At 37.7% G+C, this 24506-nt stretch overlaps 1 protein-coding gene across 1 annotated transcript in view; it reads right to left on the bottom strand.

Annotated features, from left to right (window-relative positions):
• hmcn2 (hemicentin 2) overlaps window positions 1–24506 on the bottom strand; it is a 185769-nt gene that overhangs the window by 95523 nt on the left and 65740 nt on the right. Inside the window, exons 23-25 of the mRNA XM_062051110.1 lie at window positions 8191–8318; window positions 7784–8035; window positions 7557–7640 (exon numbers count right to left, since the gene is read on the bottom strand). Of these exons, the coding sequence (XP_061907094.1) occupies window positions 7557–7640; window positions 7784–8035; window positions 8191–8318 (464 nt within the window). The remainder of the gene's footprint in view (window positions 1–7556; window positions 7641–7783; window positions 8036–8190; window positions 8319–24506) is intronic.

Genomic DNA, 24506 nt, shown 5'->3' with positions numbered 1-24506 from the left:
TATGTGGCCCGTCATGTTATCTAATTAGCCCCGCCACATAATTTTATGTGATCAGCCACATAATTTTATATGGTTCACCACATAATTTGTCATTTTATGTGATCTGCCAAATTATTTTATGGGGCCTGCCACTTTATTTAATGTAGTTTGCCACATCACTTTATGCGGTTCACCACATATTTTGTCATTTTATGTGATCTGCCATGCCAATTTACGTGGTCTGCCACATTATTTTATGTTGTTCGCTGCATCAGTTTTAATTTTATGCGGTCCTCCGCATTATTTATGTGGCCCGTCATGTTATTGAATTCGGCCCGCCACATCATTTTATGTGATCAGCCACATTATTTGTCATTTTATGTGATCTGCCAAATAATTTTATGGGGCCTGCCACTTTATTTTATGTGGTCTGCCAGATTTATTTTATGTGACCAGCCACATAATTTTATGTGGTTCACCACAGAATTTGTCATTTTATGTGATCTGCCAAATTATTTACGCGGCCCGTCATGTTATTTAATTAGTCCCGCCACATCATTTTATGTGATCAAACACATAATTTGTCATTTTATGTGATCTGCCAAATAATTTTATGTGGTCTGCCAGTTTATTTTATGTGGTCCGCCACATTATTTTATGTGATCAAACACATCATTTGTCATTTTATGTGATCTGCCAAATAATTTTATGGGGCCTGCCACTTTATTTTATGTGGTCTGCCAGATTTATTTTATGTGATCAGCCACATAATTTTATGTGGTTCACCACAGAATTTGTCATTTTATGTGATCTGCCAAATTATTTATGCGGCCCGTCATGTTATTTAATTAGTCCCGCCACATCATTTTATGTGATCAAACACATAATTTGTCATTTTATGTGATCTGCCAAATAATTTTATGTGGTCTGCCAGTTTATTTTATGTGGTCCGCCACATTATTTTATGTGATCAAACACATCATTTGTCATTTTATGTGATCTGCCAAATAATTTTATGGGGCCTGCCACTTTATTTTATGTGGTCTGCCAGATTTATTTTATGTGATCAGCCACATAATTTTATGTGGTTCACCACAGAATTTGTCATTTTATGTGATCTGCCAAATTATTTACGCGGCCCGTCATGTTATTTAATTAGTCCCGCCACATCATTTTATGTGATCAAACACATAATTTGTCATTTTATGTGATCTGCCAAATAATTTTATGTGGTCTGCCAGTTTATTTTATGTGGTCCGCCACATTATTTTATGTGATCAAACACATCATTTGTCATTTTATGTGATCTGCCAAATAATTTTATGGGGCCTGCCACTTTATTTTATGTGGTCTGCCAGATTTATTTTATGTGATCAGCCACATAATTTTATGTGGTTCACCACAGAATTTGTCATTTTATGTGATCTGCCAAATTATTTACGCGGCCCGTCATGTTATTTAATTATTCCCGCCACATCATTTTATGTGATCAAACACATAATTTGTCATTTTATGTGATCTGCCAAATAATTTTATGTGGTCTGCCAGTTTATTTTATGTGGTCCGCCACATTATTTTATGTGATCAAACACATCATTTGTCATTTTATGTGATCTGCCAAATAATTTTATGGGGCCTGCCACTTTATTTTATGTGGTCTGCCAGATTTATTTTATGTGATCAGCCACATAATTTTATGTGATTCACCACAGAATTTGTCATTTTATGTGATCTGCCAAATTATTTACGCGGCCCGTCATGTTATTTAATTAGTCCCGCCACATCATTTTATGTGATCAAACACATAATTTGTCATTTTATGTGATCTGCCAAATAATTTTATGTGGTCTGCCAGTTTATTTTATGTGGTCCGCCACATTATTTTATGTGATCAAACACATCATTTGTCATTTTATGTGATCTGCCAAATAATTTTATGGGGCCTGCCACTTTATTTTATGTGGTCTGCCAGATTTATTTTATGTGATCAGCCACATAATTTTATGTGGTTCACCACAGAATTTGTCATTTTATGTGATCTGCCAAATTATTTACGCGGCCCGTCATGTTATTTAATTAGTCCCGCCACATCATTTTATGTGATCAAACACATAATTTGTCATTTTATGTGATCTGCCAAATAATTTTATGTGGTCTGCCAGTTTATTTTATGTGGTCCGCCACATTATTTTATGTGATCAAACACATCATTTGTCATTTTATGTGATCTGCCAAATAATTTTATGGGGCCTGCCACTTTATTTTATGTGGTCTGCCAGATTTATTTTATGTGATCAGCCACATAATTTTATGTGATTCACCACAGAATTTGTCATTTTATGTGATCTGCCAAATTATTTACGCGGCCCGTCATGTTATTTAATTAGTCCCGCCACATCATTTTATGTGATCAAACACATAATTTGTCATTTTATGTGATCTGCCAAATAATTTTATGTGGTCTGCCAGTTTATTTTATGTGGTCCGCCACATTATTTTATGTGATCAAACACATCATTTGTCATTTTATGTGATCTGCCAAATAATTTTATGGGGCCTGCCACTTTATTTTATGTGGTCTGCCAGATTTATTTTATGTGATCAGCCACATAATTTTATGTGGTTCACCACAGAATTTGTCATTTTATGTGATCTGCCAAATTATTTACGCGGCCCGTCATGTTATTTAATTAGTCCCGCCACATCATTTTATGTGATCAAACACATCATTTGTCATTTTATGTGATCTGCCAAATAATTTTATGTGGTCTGGCACTTTATTTTATGTGGTCCGCCACATTATTTTATGTGGCCCGCCACTTCATTTTTATGTGGTTCGCCACATCATTAAAGTGACCCCGTGCATAATTTTCCGTGTGGTCAGTTCCATCATCTAATGCAGCCCACCACATCATTTAATGTGGGCCGCCACTTCATTTTATGCGGTTCGCCACATTATTTATGTGGCCCGTCATGTTATTTAATTAGGCCCGCCACATCATTTTATTGTCATGATCCGTGGCCCGGATCATGTTTTGTTTCGTTATGTTCTGTTAGTTTTGGACTCCCTTAGTTCCTGTTTTGTGCACCTCTGGGTTTGTTTTGGTTTCCATGGGGATTAATTGGGTTCACCTGCCTCTGGTTAGTGGTCGACACGCTCACCTGCTGTCGACCACTAATCAGAGAGCTATTTATTAACGTTGCTCGCCACACTCGGTCTGGCTTCATTGTTTGCTATATGCAACATGTTACGTTAGTATTTCTTGTCTCCTAGTTTATGCTTCCTGAGCAAAGTGGTTCCCTTAGCTTCCCGTGCGATCGGCACGTTTTTCCTTTTGCTTGTTTCCTGTTTTGCTATGATTTATGGTAAATAAATCATCTCCTACCCCACACTTTCGTCCGGAGTCGTCCGTCTGCATCGCGGGAGAACGACCGCGCATAAAGATGCGACCCACACGCAGCATTTATGTGATCAGCCACATCACGTTATGTGGTTCACCAAAGGAGGAAAGACCATATTGCCACCTGCGCTTTGAACTTGGGTAAACATTTAAATAACAATCTTCCCGACCTGAAAAATGAGTTTCAGCTCTCCTGTTGTACCCATACAGATATGTATACGTACCCATACAGATATGTATACGTGCACAGCTGTTTGGCTTGTTGCCAAATATTAGCAGAGTTAAAATCGCCCACGTAGCGCAAACTAATGCAAGTGAAATGACTGAAATTTGTGACAAATTTCTACAATTCGTGTTTTATCTTAAAAAATGTGCGTTTTGCCTTCTACATGTCTTATATGTGTAGTTTCAGCCATAGTATTGTTTTTAGTATTTACTAGGGATGTTCGATAATATCGGACTGCTGATATTATCGGCCGATAAATGCTTTAAAATGTAATATCGTAAATTATCGGTATCGGTTTCAAAATTATCGGTATCGGTTTGAAAAAGTAAAATGTATGACTTTTTAAAACGCCGCTGTGTACACGGACATAGGGAGAGTACAGAGCGCCAATTAACCTTAAAGGCACTTCCTTTGCGTGCCGGCCCAATCACATAATATCTACGGCTTTTCACACACACAAGTGAATGCAAGGCATACTTGATCAACAGCCATACAGGTCACACTGAGGGTGTCCGTATAAACAACTTTAACACTGTTACAAATATGCGCCACACTGTGAACCCACACCAAACAAGAATGACAAACACATTTCGGGAGAACATCCGCACCGTAACACAACATAAACACAACAGAACAAATACCCAGAACCCCTTGCAGCACTAACTCTTCCGGGACGCTACAATATACACCCCCCGCTACACCCTCCCCCCCCAACCCCACCCACCTCAACCTCCTCATGCTCTCTCAAGGAGAGCATGTCCCAAATTCCAAGCTGCTTTTTTGAGGCATGTTAAAAAAAGTAATGCACTTTGTGACTTCAATAATAAATATGGCAGTGCCATGTTGGCATTTTTTCCATAACTTGAGTTGATTTATTTTGGAAAACCTTGTTACATTGTTTAATGCATCCAGCGGGGCATCACAACAAAATTAGGCATAATAATGTGTTCATTCCACGACTGTATATATCGGTATCGGTTGATATCGGAATTGGTAATTAAGAGTTGGACAATATCGGAATATCGGATATCGGCAAAAAAGCCATTATCGGACATCTCTAGTATTTACCAATGATTTTTTTTAAAGCACAGACCAGGAGTGGCAATCATTAATCATAAAGCATTTAATATAATGTCAGTAAAGTTTTCTGTTCTAGTCTAACCTAATCCTAGATTATTGCAGACTATATGTAGTGTATACAATTGTAGAACCATATGTTTACTGTAAGATTTTTTGTTAAAATGATGCCAAAAATATTTGTTTTGTGTGTCCCCTTTATTTTAAAAAGTATCGAAAGGTATTAAAATACATTTTGGTACCGGTACTAAAATATTGGTATCGGGACAACCTTACCCTGCACTAGAGTGCTTCTGTTAGACAGAGGACCATTGTAAGCACCTTAGCAGTTCCTCGCAATGACATGTTAAAGGCCTACTGAAACCCACTACTACCGACCACGCAGTCTGATAGTTTATATATCAATGATGAAATCTTAACATTGCAACACATGCCAATACGGCCGGGTCAACTTATAAAGTGCAATTTTAAATTTCCCGCTAAACTTCCGGTTGAAAACGTCTATATATGATGACGTATGCGCGTGACGTCACTAGTTAAACGGAAGTATTGGTACACCATTGAATCCAATACAAAAAAGCTCTGTTTTCATCTCAAAATTCCACAGTATTCTGGACATCTGTGTTGGTGAATCTTTTGCAATTTGTTTAATGAACAATGAAAACTGCAAAGAAGAAAGATGTAGGTGGGATCGGTGTATTAGCGGCTGGCTGTAGCAACACAACCAGGAGGACTTTGACTTGGATAGCAGACGCGCTAGCCGACGCTAGCCGCCGACCGCACGGATGATCGGGTGAAGTCCTTCGTCCTTCCGTCGATCGCTGGAACGCAGGTGAGCACGGGTGTTGATGAGCAGATGAGGGCTGGCTGGCGTAGGTGGAGCGCTAATGTTTTTATCATAGCTCTGTGAGGTCCCGTTGCTAAGTTAGCTTCAATGGCGTCGTTAGCAACAGCATTGTTAAGCTTCGCCAAGCTGGGAATTATCAACCGTGTAGTTACATGTACATGGTTTAATAGTATTGTTGATCTTCTGTCTATCCTTCCAGTCAGGGATTTATTTATTTTGTTTCTATCTGCATTTGAGCCCGATGCTATCACGTTAGCTCAGTAGCTAAAGAGCTTCGCCGATGTATTGTCGTGGAGATAAAAGTCACTGTGAATGTCCATTTCGCGTTCTCGACTCTCATTTTCAAGAGGATATAGTATCCGAGGTGGTTTAAAATACAAATCCGGGATCCACAATAGAAAAAGGAGAAAGTGTGGAATCCAATGAACCCTTGTACCTAAGTTACGGTCAGAGCGAAAAAAGATACGTCCTGCACTGTAGTCCTTCACTCTCACTTTCCTCATCCACAAATTTTTCATCCTCGCTCAAATTAATGGGGTAATTGTCGCTTTCTCTGTCCGAATCTCTCTCGCTGCATTGTAAACAATGGGAAAATGTGAGGAGTCCTTCCTCCGTTGACGTCACGCTACTTCCGGTATAGGCAAGGCTTTTTTTAATCAGCGACCAAAAGTTGCGACCTTTATCGTCGATGTTCTCTACTAAATCCTTTCAGCAAAAATATGGCAATATCGCGAAATGATCAAGTATGACACATAGAATGGATCTACTATCCCCGTTTAAATAAAAAAATGTCATTTCAGTAGGCCTTTAAATAAACTACTATAGGCCAGCATCCACGGCAATCAACACTTGTATTTTGCATAACACGGTAATTATTTTCCTGAAATGTGTAACACTGGGGGGGAAAAGTAATAGACCAAAAACAAATGTTCATACAAAGGATAATAGTTTTCAAAATAAGAATAATAGTGAATGGGAGCAAATTAACAATTTAGTTGAATAGACCTGGGGCCGTACTTATCAAGCTTCTTAGAGTGCCATTTTACACTTAAGTCCTGAGAATTTGCGAAATTTAGTCCTACTCTCAAACTTAAGAATAAAAGCTTTTTATCAACGTTCTTAAGTCTAAGAATCACTCCTACTCTCCACGATATTTAAGAGACCTTCAGAGGTGTCTTAAGTGGTTAGGAGTTGCCAGCAGGGGATGGCACTGAGGCGAGAGAGACGTGCGCGAACGTTCAGGGAACGGAACAATGTTTTTTTTTTTTTTGATGACGAGCAGCTGATCAAACGGTATCGTTTAGACAGAGCGGATATTATTTTTGTCACAGATTTAATACTTTTCGATTCCTTGTTGATTTCTGCATGTGTCTGCAGTGGGCTAGTATATATAGAGCCACCCACACCAGTTTCAAATTAGTTGCCTAATTAATGAATTGGAAAGAAAATGTTATGACAGCAGCGTATGTGTGTGGCCGTGAGGTGAGTGACGTCAGTGAGTGTGTGGGCGATAGAAGAGAGGGAGCGGTAGCGTGAGTGCCGGCGGGGACTAGTTTGTTTTGTACTATTTTGTAGTTTATTGTCAAAATATACACTCCCATTGTCCACTTAAATAATTCCAAGATATTTCTTTATTCTTAGACAACGGATTCCCTTCCGTGATTGGTCATTTCTATGGACACAGAAATGACGTCCCCTAAAATTCCGTTTACGGCACATAGTAATGTCGTAATTCATCTCTGAGTGTGACACTTAAGATTCAGTCCTACAGTTCGCTGAAAGTGTGAGTAAGACGCTTGATAACTAACTTTTACGTGCAGCTTTCAGCGAAGAATTTATTTACTCTTAAGTCAACTCTTAGCAGACTTCTTAGGAGTAATTCTAAGAAGCTTGATAAGTACGGCCCCTGGTGTACAGAAAGACTTTGGTCATAAAAAATTTAAAATTGAATACAACAATGAGACAAATTTGGCCTCCCTCCCTTTCATTACCTTATCATTTGATTTATGTGTGAATCTGTCTGTACCTTCAGCAGGACAGGAGATGATGACTTTGCTGTTAGCTATTTTCTCCATGAATGCATCGCCTGGTTCTGCAAAGGACGGGGCCTCTGCGAGGACAAAACAAAACGGGTAAATGCAAAGTCAAACGTATATGAGAAGGTGCTGCAAGAGTCACAAGGGTATCAAACTTGGTTTTGTTTGTTTTGTTTACTCTTTTTAGGTTGAAAAGTATAAAGGTAAAGACATTCACCGAGAATTTCCAATGTAATCTGCAGGGTCTCCTCCCCAGCGCTGTTCCTGGCCACACACAGGTACGTTCCCTTGTCAGCTAGGCCAACTTTCTGTATCTTGAGGGGTGAAGTGTTCCTGACCCCAACAGGAAGACCATTGTGAAACCAATTGACCTCTGGGCTCGGCTCTCCTTGGACCACACATGGCAACGTGACGGTTTGGCCAACCAGGGCTTTTAGTAGTGGGGGTGCGGGTTGAATCCTGGGCTTGTCTGAAGACAAAAGAAGAATTTAAATACATACCCCAACATTCCCCATTTATACTAAATATCAAAAGTGATGTACGACCATGAGTTCCATCTGCATGACGCGCTTTAAATACAGAGTTTAGCGCTTGTGACTTTCTAATGAAGACCCACAAAGTTACCTTGGATCTGTAAATTGTAGCTTAGGGACACATTGCCGGCTGGGTTCTCTGCTGTGCAGGTGTACAGCTTACTATCAATCAGGCGCACATCAACAATCTTCAGGGAGCCTGAAGGCAAAACAGTGAACCTGCGGAGTGGTTAGGGGCAAAGGGCCAAAAGAGATGAAAAAAAAACACAACAGTGCATGAGTCAGCGAAGATCTACAGCCTCTGTGGATGGGAGGTGCTTCCTTTTTGCAGGGAAATGTACCCTCGAGTGTCTTTTTTCCCTATAAACATATACGACTAAAGGGGAAAAAAGTGTTTTTCTGGCATGGATAATATTTAAAAGTTATTGTTAATACTAGCAGTCAGTCTATTAATATTTTTAGTCTGTTTAATAAACAAAAACAATTAAGGTTCCAACATTTAATCAGTTAAATTGAATTATTTTGTTTGAAAAAAAAACTTACATTTGTATTTTCTTACTTGATTACTCGTTTCACAAGTGTAACTAATAAACAAAAATGCTTAAATTCATATTGCATGAAGATTAAATACGTGCGTAGTTTCTGCACGGTGTCATAATCTGTGTGACAGTGAAGAGCGAAGTGTTTTTTTTAGTGCCATCAAATTATTAATTTGTTTTCATCAGAATAATTACACTTTTTAATTTTGATTACCGTATTTTTCGGACTATAAGTCGCAGTTTTTTTCATAGTTTGGCCGGGGGTGCGACTTATACTCAGGAGCGACTTATGTGTGAAATTATTAACACATTACCGTATAATATCAAATGATATTATTTAGCTCATTCACGTAAGAGACTAGACGTATAAGATTTCATGGGATTTAGTGATTAGGAGTGACAGATTGTTTGGTAAACGTATAGCATGTTCTATATGTTATAGTTATTTGAATGACTCTTACCATAATATGTTACGTTAACATACCAGGCACGTTCTCAGTGGGTTATTTATGCGTCATATAACGTACACTTATTCAGCCTGTTGTTCACTATTCTTTATTTATTTTAAATTGCCTTTCAAATGTCTATTCTTGGTGTTGGGTTTTATCAAATGAATTTCCCCCAAAAATGCGACTTATACTCCAGTGCGACTTATATATGTTTTTTTTTTTCTTCTTTATTATGCATTTTCGGCAGGTGCGACTTATACTCCGGTGCGATTTATACTCCGAAAAATACGGTAATCATGATTAATCACAGATTATTACTTGCTTGCAAAATGTAAAATAACCTGGAAAAAAGCAGAGTGTTTGAACACAAATGCAACTTTATTGTCAGAATGTCACCCAGGAACATGTTTTAAGTGTTTGAATTGAATGCATTACATTTATTTGCTCAAAACCTGGCAAGAATTGTATCTAAAGTCTCATCTGGGTGTATTTTCAGATGAAATTTGCCAGTGAACACACCAGTCGTAGCCTCCTTTACTTAATTTTACACTGGTTTATGCATTGATTGATCTAATCACTGACCGTAGAGTAACCCTCAGCAGTTGGGGATGTACAGTCAAAACAAATTGTGTGATTAATCTGCGTATATACCGTATTTTTCGGAGTATAAGTCGCACTGGAGTATAAGTCGCATTTTTGGGGGAAATGTATTTGATAAAACCCAACACCAACAATAGACATTTGAAAGGCAATTTAAAATAAATAAAGAATAGTGAACAACAGGCTGAATAAGTGTACGTTATATGACGCATAAATAACCAACTGAGAACGTGCCTGGTATGTTAACGTAACATATTATGGTAAGAGTCATTCAAATAACTATAACATATAGAACATGCTATATGTTTACCAAACAATCTGTCACTACTAATCGCTAAATCCCATGAAATCTTATACGTCTAGTCTCTTACGTGAATGAGCTAAATAATATTATTTGATATTTTACGGTAATGTGTTAATAATTTCACACATAAGTCGCTCCTGAGTATAAGTTGCACCCCCGGCCAAACTATGAAGAAAACTGTGACTTATAGTCCGAAAAATACGGTACATGATTACCGTATTATTCGGATTATAAATCGCAGTTTTTTTCATAGTTTGGATTTATACTCTGGAGCGATTTATGTGTGAAATTATTATCACTTTACCGTAAAATATCAAATAATATTATTTATCTACTTCACGTAAGAGACTAGGCGTTAGAGATGCGCGGTCTGCGGACACACCCGCGGTGTCCGCGGGTAATCCGCGGGTCGGGCGGATGAATGACGAAAAAAATAGATTTTAAAAAGATTCGGGCGGGTGGCGGTTTAACCAATTCGGAAATATATATACATAGTAAATGTATAAAGAGAATCCTTCCTATGCGTCCCAGCAACAAGTGCCGCAAGTGAGCGCTCCTACAGCGCAGCAGGGCGCATTTTGGAGGCCAGGCACTCTCGCCTGAATCCTGGCACTGTAGATACCATTTTATTCCTGCATAGTGCTGAAAAAAAAAAGTAAGTAGACATACGGTTGGATATGTTAAACGAATTAGTCTACGTTACCTAGGCTATACCAAATAAGCCCATGTCTAACCTATATTGAGTTCGGTCAGCTGAATAATTGTGATGGTTACGTGTTGTTTGGGCGCACTACAATGCAAAGGAATTAAGGCAATTGCGTTGTTTATTGTGTTTTTTTTTCTATTGGAGATATACTACTTTGTGTTAATTATTTGGCCTCGCTTTCAAGTGAAGCGCATCTCCGATTGGCTACAATGTAAAGCTATTTAGCCTGCTTTGTTCGTCGCGACCGTCTATTTTCATTATAATTCAATTATTATTATTTATTTAATTTATTTTTGTTTAAATAGGGATGACATACATATATTCTTTAACCTCACTAATGCCTTGCATCGTCTATATTAGATATGTAACAACGGGCCGGTGGCGGGTGGGTGTGGTTTTGATAAAATGTTGGTTCGGGTGGATGGCGGGTGGATGACGACTTTTGTGATGCGGTTGCGGATGAAATAATTGCCTATCCGCGCATCTCTACTAGGCGTATATCAGCAAACGTCACACACACACACGTCAACCAATAGAAATTCATGGCAGAAGTGCATTGTGAAAAAAAAGATGCTACCTGCTACTACTTCCGCACTTATGAAAATTGATCATTTCAACATTGGCGGTAACTTATAAAAACTGAGAAGGGCTGAACAAAAATGGCACCGAAAAGGAAATCATAGCTTACAAGCTGGAAGTAGTGAAATATGCAGCAGAAAATAAATACAATTTCCCCCAAAAATGCGATTTATACTCTAGTGCGACTTATATATGTTTTTTCCTTCTTTATTATGCATTTTCGGCCTGTGCGACTTATACTCCAGAGCGAAAAATACGGTAATTACATTTTTTTGTGATTAATCATATGAGCTAAATCCTTATTTGTGACAGCCCTATTTTACAGTATATACTATTTGTTTTATAAATGCACATGTTAAAAATACAATTTATATATTGAAGATGTGCATTTATTAGAAAAAATATTTAAGTTTATGGCAAGCAGAAAAATATTGTCCCTAAATAATTCATTGAGACTATAAAGTGTGTTTTATTACTGACAAACTGATCGATAGATTACTTGATTATTAAAAAACAATAGCTGCAGACCTAAAAAAAAACTATAAAGACAAAGACTGAGGCTACTCGCATACTAAGGAGACCAGGGGCCGTACTTATCAAGCTTCTTAGAGTGCCATTTTACACTTAAGTCCTGAGAATTTGCGAAATTTAGTCCTACTCTCAAACTTAAGAATAAAAGCTTTTTATCAACGTTCTTAAGTCTAAGAATCACTCCTACTCTCCACGATATTTAAGAGACCTTCAGAGGTGTCTTAAGTGGTTAGGAGTTGCCAGCAGGGGATGGCACTGAGGCAAGGGAGACGTGCGCGAACGTTCAGGGAACGGAACAATGTTTTTGTTTTTTTTTGATGACGAGCAGCTGATCAAACGGTATCGTTTAGACGGATATTATTTTTGTCACAGATTTAATACTTTTCGATTCCTTGTTGATTTCTGCATGTGTCTGCAGTGGGCTAGTATATATAGAGCCACCCACACCAGTTTCAAATTAGTTGCCTAATTAATGAATTGGAAAGAAAATGTTATGACAGTAGCGTATGTGTGTGGCCGTGAGGTGAGTGACGTCAGTGAGTGTGTGGGCGATAGAAGAGAGGGAGCGGTAGCGTGAGTGCCGGCGGGGACTAGTTTGTTTTGTATTATTTTGTAGTTTATTGTCAAAATATACACTCCCATTGTCCACTTAAATATTTCCAAGATATTTCTTTATTCTTAGACAACGGATTCCCTTCCGTGATTGGTCATTTCTATGGACACAGAAATGACGTCACCTAAAACTCCGTTTACGGCACATAGTAATGTCGTAATTCAGCTCTGAGTGTGACACTTAAGATTCAGTCCTACACTTCGCTGAAAGTGTGAGTAAGACGCTTGATAACTAACTTTTAAGTGCAGCTTTCAGCGAAGAATTTATTTACTCTTAAGTCAACTCTTAGCAGACTTCTTAGGAGTAATTCTAAGAAGTTTGATAAGTACGGCCCCAGAAATATACATAAAATAGAAGAACAATTTTCATTGTTTGGATGCATTTTGAGTGGTGACTGAGCTGCGGCGTGTAATGGATGGAATGGTCTAAAAAAAGAAAGCACTTAGTGAAGGGCAGACTTCCTCTAAGGTCGAGTGACCTCCTCAGTGACCTGTTGCTATTGTCCAAGGTAATTACGGTGTAAAAGGGTAGCCAAAGTTTAAGTTGATGATGTCACCCTGGAAAAGGTCACAGAGATGCCAAAATCCACAGTCTTCAGGCAGCTACTTCAGGGGTGATTTAATTAAAAAAAAGCCTAATGGTGGCACTGGAGCGACTGCGCATACGTTATGTTGCCACCTGGTTGAAAAAATTAAGATTCATTATTAATGCAGATCTAGCAATTACTTATTTTGCGAGAGTCAAATAAAAAAATATGCTTTACACGGCCTTTAAAGGGGTCATTTTTTGGTTCTAATCCACATTTAACACACTTTGTTGTGGTCAACATAGGGCCGCCCCTACTTATACGCAGATCGCTCTCCGTGCGTAGGGCCCTGCTATTGGTGGAGGGACCCCGTTTTGGGAGAATAAGCGCATGGGAAATGTTAATAATGTATGACAGGGCACTTCATCTGAAATTGTGTTGGCCCTGTGATGAGGTGGCGACATGTCCAGGGTGTTCCCCGCCTTCCGCCCGAATGCAGTTGAGATAGGCTCAAGCATCCCCCGCCCCCCTTAGTGATGTACCGGGATCAATCCTCAGCTGGAGATGTGATATGTAACTTTAAGTTTTAATTGTGTTTCGTTATGTTTGCGATACATAATTTACAGACCATCTTCAAGTCCTTTTCTGATAGCCTCTTGAAAATATCATATTTCCCTTTTAAGTAGAGATGTCCGATAATATCGGCCTGCCGATATTATTGGCCGATAAATGCTTTAAAATGTAATATTGGAAATTGTCTGTATCGTTTTTTTTTATTATCGGTATCGTTTTGTTTTTTTTTGGTTTTTTTTATTTTTATTAAATCAACATAAAAAACACAAGATACACTTACAATTAGTGCACCAACCCAAAAAAACTCCCTCCCCCATTCACACTCATTCACACAAAAGGGTTGTTTCTTTCTGTTATTAATATTCTGGTTCCTACATTATATATCAATATATATCAAAATAGTCTGCAAGGGATACAGTCCGTAAGCACACATGATTGTGCGTGCTGCTGGTCCACTAATAGTACTAACCTTTAACAGTTAATTTTACTCATTTTTATTAATTACTAGTTTCTATGTAACTGTTTTTATATTGTTTTACTTTCTTTGTTATTCAAGAAAATGTTTTTAATTTATTTATCTCTATTTTTTTTTTTAAAAAGTACCTTATCCTCAACATACCTGGTTGTCCAAATTAGGCATAATAATGTGTTAATTCCACGACTGTATATATCGATATCGGTTGATATCGGTATCGGTAATTAAGAGCTGCACAATATCGGAATATCGGATATCGGCAAAAAAGCCATTATCAGACATCCCTACTTTTAAGTCTTAAAATAAATGTCTATTTAACTGTCGGCCCAAGGGCTGGGGAATGACAGTTCAAGTGAAGTGAAGTGAAGTGAAGTGAATTATATTTATATAGCGCTTTTCTCTAGTGAGTCAAAGCGCTTTTACATAGTGAAACCCAATATCGAAGTTACATTTAAACCAGTGCGGGTGGCACTGGGAGCAGGTGGGTAAAGTGTCTTGCCCAAGGACACAACGGCAGTGACTAGGATGGCGGAAGCGGGGATCGAACCTGGAACCCTCAAGTTGCTGGCACGGCCACTCTACCAACCGAGTTATGCCGCCCACTTCAAAAGTTGGGAGACCAACATTTTTGCAGAAATGTCCTAAAACCACTAGAGTGCTCCTGTTGTATAGAGGAACTTGGACCACTGTAAACACATTTAGTGTTGTCCCGATACCAATATTTTGGTACCGTAATTTAGAAATAGCTACAACACTGCAGACTGCGGATGGACTTTAGCCGCTAGCTAGCCATGTCTTAAAGCACCTCTTCCTGAGGGCGTTTCAGTGTTATAACTCCACCTTTATATTTAGTTTTTAAGCCAAAATGCGTCCGTTCTCCCTTTTCTGTCTACACACTGTGTCTGCTTGTAAGTACTCCGTGATTGTGTGCTACCGAACATGCACGTCTGCTTGTAAACCAGCAATGATACGACGTGACGACGACGGAGGGGGGCGAAGTGGTGGTTGACCGGTACTTTTTAGAGGCGGTATAGTACCGAATATGATTCATTAGTATCGCGGTTCTATACTACTACTATACTACTTCTATGTATACCGTACAACCCTAAAACACATTGGCTGATCCTTGCATTGACATTTTAACCACCTAAAGGCCAGCGTCCACTGCAAACTAGAGATGTCCGATAATATCGGACTGCCGATATTATCGGCCGATAAATGCTTTAAAATGTAATATCGGAAATTATCGGTATCGGTTTCAAAAAGTTACATTTATGACTTTTTAAAACGCCGCTGTGTACACGGACGTAGGGAGAAGTACAGAGCGCCGATAAACCTTAAAGGCACTGCCTTTGCGTGCCCAATCACATCTACGCAAGTGAATGCAAGGCATACTTGGTCAACAGCCATACAGGTCACACTGAGGGTGACCATATAAACAACTTTAACACTGTTACAAATATGCGCCACACTGTGAACCCACACCAAACAAGAATGACAAACACATTTCGGGAAAACATCCGCACCGTAACACAACATAAACACATCAGAACAAATACCCAGAACCCCTTGCAGCACTAACTCTTCCGGGACGCTACAATATACACCCCCTGTGTTGGCATTTTTTTCCATAACTTGAGTTGATTTATTTTGGAAAACCTTGTTACATTGTTTAATGCATCCAGCGGGGCATCACAACCAAATTAGGCATAATAATGTGTTAATTCCACGACTGTATATATCGGTATCGGTTGATATCGGAATCGGTAATTAAGAGTTGGACAATATCGGAATATCGGCAAAAAAGCCATTATCGGACATCTCAACTGCATACGTTTGTATTTTGCATGACAGGGCTCGTTTCTTCAGACATTTGTAACTGATCAAAGACATAGACCAGGGATATTCAACTTAATTGTTTAGGAAGCCACGTTTCCAGAAAGCTAAAGACTGAGTGCCCGGGCGTATCCCTTCACTATTAGTCTTGTTTTATATATTCTGGAACCCCACCGTCGTATGATGTTGGTCTATTTATTTTGGAAAATATACAGGAGCAATCTGATGTTTCTTAATATCTTCTGCAAAACACTGCAAAAAGTCAATGTTCAAAAACAAAGAAAAAATATATAAAAGTATAGGTATTTTACTTGAACTAAGCAAAATTATCTGCCAATAGAACAAGAAAATTTGCCTTGTCAAAACTTTCCTAAACAAATCAAATTAGCTAACCTCAATGAACCCAAAAATACCTTCACTAATAACAAGTGCACTTTTCTTGATAGAAAATACAAATATAAGACCTTTTTTCTCAATATGTTGAAAAATATATATATAAATGCTAGTGCCATTATCTTGACATAACGATATGCGCTCCAAATTTTTTTTTATTGTAATTTTGAAGAATTTATCTGAATGTGCATGAAGTATTTCTGTTCAAAATTGTTTGAAATGTCACATGTTAAATGTTTAAATATTAACTGTCAGTTTACTGTACTGTGCCAACTGTACTACTCTATGAGTACGTATTTTCTATCGATAGATAGTACTTTATTGATTCCCTCGGGAGAGTTCCCTCATTGTTTCATAGAAAATAAAACAGCAAAGTCCATTTGGCTGTCATCTGTTTTAATTATTGAGACACAATTGTGTCAAAGTCATGATTTTTTATTTCATGCTTGAAATAAGAAATTCTTACTTTAAAAAAGTAGTTTTATACTTGTGAGTAGAGATGTCCGATAGTATCGGTCTGCCGATATTATCGGCCGATATATGCGTTAAAATGTAATATCGGAAATTATCGGTATCGGTTTTTTTTATTATCGGTATCGTTTTTTTTGTGTTTTTTTTTTGTTTTTTTTTTGTTTTTTTAATTAAATCAACATAAAAAACACAAGATACACTTACAATTAGTGCACCAACCCAAAAAAAACACTCATTCACACAAAAGGGTTGTTTCTTTCTGTTATTAATATTCTGGTTCCGACATTATATATCAATATATATCAATACAGTCTGCAAGGGATACAGTCCGTAAGCACACATGATTGTGCGTGCTGCTGGTCCACTAATAGTACTAACCTTTAACAGTTAATTTTACTAATTTTCATTCATGACTAGTTTCTATGTAACTGTTTTTATATTGTTGTACTTTTTTTTTATTCAAGAAAATGTTTTTAATGTATTTATCTTATTTTAATAATTTTTTTAAAAAGTACCTTATCTTCACCATACCTGGTTGTCCAAATTAGGCATAATAATGTGTTAATTCCACGACTGTATATATCGGTTGATATCGGTATCGGTTGATATCTGTATCGGTAATTAAAGAGTTGGACAATATCGGAATATCGGATATCTGCAAAAAGCCATTATCGGACATCCCTACTTGTGAGCGTTGATGACACAGCTTTGCAACAGTTGATATTCTAGTTTCAAGCATGTTTTACTCAATATAGGTCATAAAATCTCAGCAACAAGCTGTAATATCTTACTGAGATCATTTAGGACCAAAACAATTAAAACAAGTAAAACACTCTAACATAAAATCTGCTTAGTGGGAAGGATTATCTTATCAGACAGAAAATAAGCAAATATCACCCTTATTGGAGATATTCAATCTTACTTAGATTTCAGTTTTTGCAGTGCAGCTAGCCAAAGATTATCTTTATGAAAGCACTTTAGTGTTTTTAAGAATTTGCTTCAAAAATGTGTGTCGATCAGACGATGAAAAAGAGGGGACCTCAAGTGGAACCTTGAGGAACACCACTGCTATAATTAAAGAAGTTGAACAAACGACTACTGACTGCATCCGAAGTAAATAAGCACAGCAACACCTTTGTTACATCAATCACATTACGAAAAAAATAGTACTTAAAGGTGTTCCATCAGAACCGCCTCAGTTATGCAAATCAAAATTTAGGACCCCTGTGCTCTATGTGTGCTAGCAAATGTAAAATGTCGATACAAAAGGATATTTGAATTTGTGTGGTCCAAGTTCCTTTATACAACAGGAGCACTATAGTGTTTTTAGAAATGAAATGAAAATAATAGTGAGGGGAGAAGTCTGGAATGTGTTCCTCGAACAATTTGGTTGTATACCCCTACTTTAAATAAATGTTTAAAGGGTGGTGATTGTTGGCTGGTAATCTTGAAAGGGGTCTCTGTTCAGCTGAACCGCATCAAAGTGAAAGTTGTATAAATGCGAAATACACAAATGTAAACCAACCTCTCCCGGTTATGAGCGATAAGTGTTTCTGCTAGGCAACAGAATTCTAACAATAAGATGTTTATTTGGAGTGGAATTAAGCTTGGACCACAAATTTACTACCCCATGCTGTGGTGTGATTCAAGCTCCTCAAACACTTTCGACCATGGGAAAAAGAGCAGTAACATTCGACGTTGCATGTTGCTCTTCGTCAGTCCTCACCTGGTTGTTAAGCCATATGTGTACGTAGTATGACACTAGGGTTGTACCGTATACCGGTATTAGTATAGTACCGCAATACTAATTAATCATATACAGTACTATACCGCCTCTGAAAAGTACCGGTACACCTAAACATGCTTCACTACACACCGTAGCTCACCGGCGTCCAAATGTAAACAAACGCCATTGGGGGATCTACACCTAACATCCACTGTAATGATACCAAGTACAGGATCATATCTAGTCAATACTACAATGATTACGTCAACATGTTTTGGCATCACAACATCTTCTTTTTTTTAAATTTACATTATGTTTATAAACTCAGGAAATATGTCCCTGGACACATGAGGACTTTGAATATGACCAATGTATGACCCTGTAACTACTTGGTATCAGATACCCAAATTTGTGGTATCATCTAAAACTAATGTAAAGTATGAAACAACAGAAGAATAGGTGATTATTACATTTTAACAAACGTGTAGATAGAACATGTTAAAAGATAAGGTAAGTAGATATTACCAGTAAATGAACAAGTAGATTAATAATACATTTTCTACCACTTGTCCTAACTACTTGGTATCGGATTAATACCCAAATTTGTGGTGTCATCTAAAACTAATGTAAAGCATCCAAACAACAGAAGAATAGGTGATTATTACATTTAAACAGAAGTGTAGATAGAACATTTTTTAAAGAGAAAGTAAGCAGATATTACCAGTAAATGAACAAGTAGATTAATAATACATTTTCTACCACTTGTCCTTAATAATGTAGACACAATAATAGAATGGAAAATGACACAATATGTTACTGCATATGTCAGCAGCTAAATTAGGAGCCTATGTTTGCTTACTTACTACTAAAATACAAGTTGTCTAGTATGTTAGCTACTTCTCCTTGTTTTTAATGTCTATTTTCTATTTTCTGCTGGATCTACTCTCTATTTTATGCTGCAGCTGTCACATTTACTGTAATATTGTACATGGTAATTGTTATATGTTGTATATATGATATAGACCAGTGGTTCTTAACCGGGGTTCGATCAAACCCAAGGGGTTCGGTGAGTCGGCTTCAGGGGTTCCGCGGAGCCTCGGCCGTGGAGGTCAAGTCACACCCGACTCATCGTGTAAATAAAAACTTCTCTCTATCGGCGTATTATGGATACACCCAAACAATGTTCCCTCTAATTGTCCATCTGATTTGCAGGTGTGGAATATGTTGTGAGTTCATGCACTGCGTTGGTTTTGTTCTTTGAACAAGGTGATGCTCATGCACGGGTCATTTTGTGCACCAATAAAAAAACATATAACTTTGTCTTGAATTTGAAAAATATTTTGTAATTTTTTTTCCCTAAAGAAGGTTTCAGTGAATGCGCATATGAAACTGGTGGGGTTCGGTACTTCCAACAAGGTTAAGAACCACTGATATAGACATAATATAATATATCAGTATATATAATATAATGTACACTGCAAAAAGTCAGTGTTCAAAAACAAGAAAAAAAAATACAAAAATGAGGGGTATTTTATTTGAACTGAGCAAAATTATCTGCCAATAGAACAAGAAAATTTGGCTTGTCAAGACTTTCCAAAACAAGTAAAATTAGCTAACTTCAATGAACCCAAAAATACCTTAAAATAAGTATATTCTCACTAATAACAAGTGCACTTTTCTTGGTAGAAAAAAAAAAAGAGCCCTTTTTGCTCAATATGTTGAAATATATTCTTAAATTAAGTAAATGCTAGTGCCATTATCTAGACATAATGATATGTGCTCGGCATTACATTTCTTGAAACCAGCAAACTTATAGTAAAAAATAAATGTATTGTTCTTAATGGAAGGCAACAAGGCAACCGCTTGTTACTCTCGGGGTCTCCTAGCCGCTCAGGCAAATCATATGGTCTAAAAATGCATTTTTCCATCGATGACATGACATCATCACGCCAAGTGCGTGCTCTTTCAGTCAACTAGTGCGCATATATACAGCCCGGCCCCCGGCCAAAATGTTTTAATTCTAATTTTGAAGAATTTATCTGAATGTGCATGAACTATTTCTGTTCAAAATTGTTAGAAATGTCACATCTAAAATGTTTAAATATAAACAGTCAGTTTACTGTACTGTGCCAACTGTACTACTATGTGAGTACTTATTTTCTATTGTTTCATTGAAAATAAAGCAGCAAAGTCCATTCGGCTGTCATCCGTTTTAATTATGAGACAAAATTGTGTCAAAGTCATGATTTTATTTTTTTAATGCTTGAAATAACAAATTATTACTTTAAAAAAGTAGTTTTATACTTGTGAGTGTTGATGACACAGCTTTGCAACAGTTGATATTCTAGTTTCAAGCATGTTTTACTCAATATAGGTCATCAAATCTCAGCTACAAGCTGTAATATCTTACTGAGATCATTTAGGACCAAAACCCTTAAAACAAGTAAAACATTCTATTATATAATCTGCTTTGTGAGAAGAATGATCTTATCAGACAGAAAATAAGCAAATATCACCCTTATTTGAGATATTTAATCTTACTTAGATTTCAGTTTTTGCAGTGTACATATATTATGTAAATATTACGTATATATGTTCTTTTTTATATCGCTATATTTAGTCTATTTATACCTGCCTTGTCCTTTCCATCATTGAAACTGTAACTTTTATTTAGAAAAGTACCGAAAAGTATCGAAATAATTTTGGTACGGGTACCAAAATATTGGTATCGGGACAACACTATATGACACTAAGACCAACTGGTAAGAGAAGGGTCAAGTCTCCAGAACACTAAACCACAATAGCCGTGTCATGGCCTCCCAAGTCATGTCACGCAACAATCAGTCCCCATCTCTCTGGGATCACAGTTTGTCATCGGACTGAGAGAACGGCCCACCAAACAACTTGCATGTGTGTGTAGTGTAGTGGCTACATATGCAGAGCTTGGACCCACGTGGGTGTTGTTCACACATATATGTTATTCTCATCAGACAGAACTAGTAAAGAGTCAGCATGTTGTTTTACTGCTGGTGGACCTCAGGGAGTTCCCAACATTAAGCAGACACGGCTTGTATCTCTTTCTTTTGTCAGTTACTTTCCCTGGCCCCATACTCAAGACATCCGCCATGGTCCCTCCCATCTGCCTCATTTAGCCGGACTGTCTGCCATCTATCTCGCCTGCGTCCCAAGTGGGCCTTGCCTGTGTGACCACACATGAAAGTGATGTTGCAGCAACAGATGTTCCTCCTCACTTCAGTTGGCGAGTCAAGGCTGCACACATCGCACGGCTCCCCCGCGGACTGCTGCCTCCTCTGCCGAGCTAAGCTTCAAAGGGCATCCTCTGAACATGAGTGTTAATGTTGATGATAATGGCAGCCAGACTCCCGTGTACGGTCTGAGTCAAAATATTAGCTCAAAGCTCAGGTATGATGAGCACCTTTGCCTTTCATGACGCATCACACCGCAAAAACCGAAATCTAAGTAAGATTAAATATCTCAAATAAGGGTGATATTTGCTTATTTTCTGTCTGATAAGATAATTCTTCTCACTAAGCAGATTTTATGTTAGAGTGTTTTACTTGTTTTATGTGTTTTAGTCCTAAATGATCTCAGTAAGATATTACAGCTTGTTGCTGAGATTTTAAGACCTATATTGAGTAAAACATGCTTGAAACTAGAATATCAACTGTTGCAAAGCTGTGTCGTCAACACGCACAAGTATAAAACTGCTTTTTCAAAGTAATGATTTCTTATTTCCAGCATGAAAAAAAAATCATGACTTTATCACAATTGCGTCTCATAATTAAAGCAAATGACAGCCAAATGAACTTTGCTGTTTTATTTTCAATGAAACACTAGAAAATTTGTACTCATATAGTACAAACCCCGTTTCCATATGAGTTGGGAAATTGTGTTAGATGTAAATATAAACGGAATACAATGATTTGCAAATCATTTTCAACCCATATTCAGTCGAATATGCTACAAAGACAACATATTTGATGTTCAAACTGATAAACATTTTTTTTTTTGCAAATAATCATTAACTTTTTAATTTGATGCCAGCAACACGTGACAAAGAAGTTGGGAAAGGTGGCAATAAATACTGATAAAGTTGAGGAATGCTCATCAAACACTTATTTGGAACATCCCACAGGTGAACAGGCAAATTGGGAACAGGTGGGTGCCATGATTGGGTATAAAAAGAGATTCCATGAAATGCTCAGTCATTCACAAACAAGGATGGGGCGAGGGTCACCACTTTGTCAACAAATGCGTGAGCACATTGTTGAACAGTTTAAGAAATACCTTTCTCAACCAGCTATTGCAAGGAATTTAGGGATTTCACCATCTACAGTCCGTAATATCATCAAAGGGTTCAGAGAATCTGGAGAAATCACTGCACGTAAGCAGCTAAGCCCGTGACCTTCGATCCCTCAGGCTGTACTGCATCAACAAGCGACATCAGTGTGTAAAGGATATCACCACATGGGCTCAGGAACACTTCAGAAACCCACTGTCAGTAACTACAGTTGGTCGCTACATCTGTAAGTGCAAGTTAAAACTCTCCTATGCAAGGCAATGTCACGATAATGGCACTAGCATTTACTTAATTTAAGAATATTTTTCAACATATTGAGCAAAAAGGTCTTTTTTTTTTCTAACAATAAAAGTGCACTTGTTATTAGTGAGAATATATTTATTTTAAGGTATTTTTGGGTTCATTGAGGTTAGCTAATTAGGGACCGAATGTCCCTTTGGGACAGAGAACCCTATTGTAATTGTAAGGTTTTATTCTTTCTTTATTATTATACCGCCGCCTCTTTGAGCTGTAATTTGACCCCCTTAACATGCTTCAAAACTCACCATATTTGACACACACATCAGGATTGGCGAAAATTGCGATCTAATCAAAAAACCCAGCCCCAAAACTCAAAATTGCGCTCTAGCGCCCCCTTGGAAGAAAACACAGACAAAACTGCATGTAACTTCCAGTAGGAATGTCGTAGAAACATGAAACAAAAACCTCTATGTAGCTCTCACTTAGACCTAGATTTCATACACTGACATTCTTCAGCAAAAATCAACAGGAAGTTTGAAATTCCCCCTTCAAAACAAAAGTTTAGTAAAAACAGTCACCTTTGCCTCTTTGAGCTGTAATTTGACCTCCTTAACATGCTTCAAAACTCACCAAACTGGACACACACATCAGGACTGGCGAAAATTGCGATGTAATAGAAAACCAAACCCCAAAACTCAAAATTGCGCTCTAGCGCCCCCTAGGAAGAAAACACAGACAAAACTGCTCCTAGGAAGAAAACACAGACAAAACTGCCTGTAACGTCCAGTAGGAATGTCGTAGAAACATGAAACAAAAACCTCTATGTAGCTCTCACTTAGACCTAGATTTCATACACTGACATCCTTCATCAAAAATCAACAGCAAGTTTGCAATTCCCCCTTCAAAACAAAAGTTTAGTAAAAACAGTCACCTTTGCCTCTTTGAGCTGTAATGTGACCCCCTTAACATGCTTCAAAACTCACCAAACTGGACACACACATCAGGACTGGCGAAAATTGCGATCTAATAAAAAAACCAAACACCAAAACTCAAAATTGCGCTCTAGCGCCTTCTAGGAAGAAAACACAGACAAAACTGCTCCTAGGAAGAAAACACAGACAAAACTGCCTCTAACTTCCAGTAGGAATGTCGTAGAAACATGAAACAAAAACCTCTATGTAGCTCTCACTTAGACCTAGATTTCATACACTGACATTCTTCAGCAAAATTCAACAGGAAGTTTGCAATTCCCCCTTCAAAACAAAAGTTTAGTAAAAACAGTCACCTTTGCCTCTTTGAGCTGTAATTTGACCCCCTTAACATGCTTCAAAACTCACCAAACTGGACACACACATCAGGATTGGCGAAAATTGCGATCTAATAAAAAAACCAAACCCCAAAACTCAAAATTGCGCTCTAGCGCCCCCTAGGAAGAAAACACAGACAAAACTGCTCCTAGGAAGAAAACACAGACAAAACTGCCTGTAACTTCCAGTAGGAATGTTGTAGAGACATGAAACAAAAA

The sequence above is a fragment of the Entelurus aequoreus genome, linkage group LG06, assembly GCF_033978785.1.
Source record: "Entelurus aequoreus isolate RoL-2023_Sb linkage group LG06, RoL_Eaeq_v1.1, whole genome shotgun sequence".
Taxonomy (NCBI): domain Eukaryota; kingdom Metazoa; phylum Chordata; class Actinopteri; order Syngnathiformes; family Syngnathidae; genus Entelurus; species Entelurus aequoreus.
This window is presented reverse-complemented; position numbering and strand designations above follow the sequence as displayed.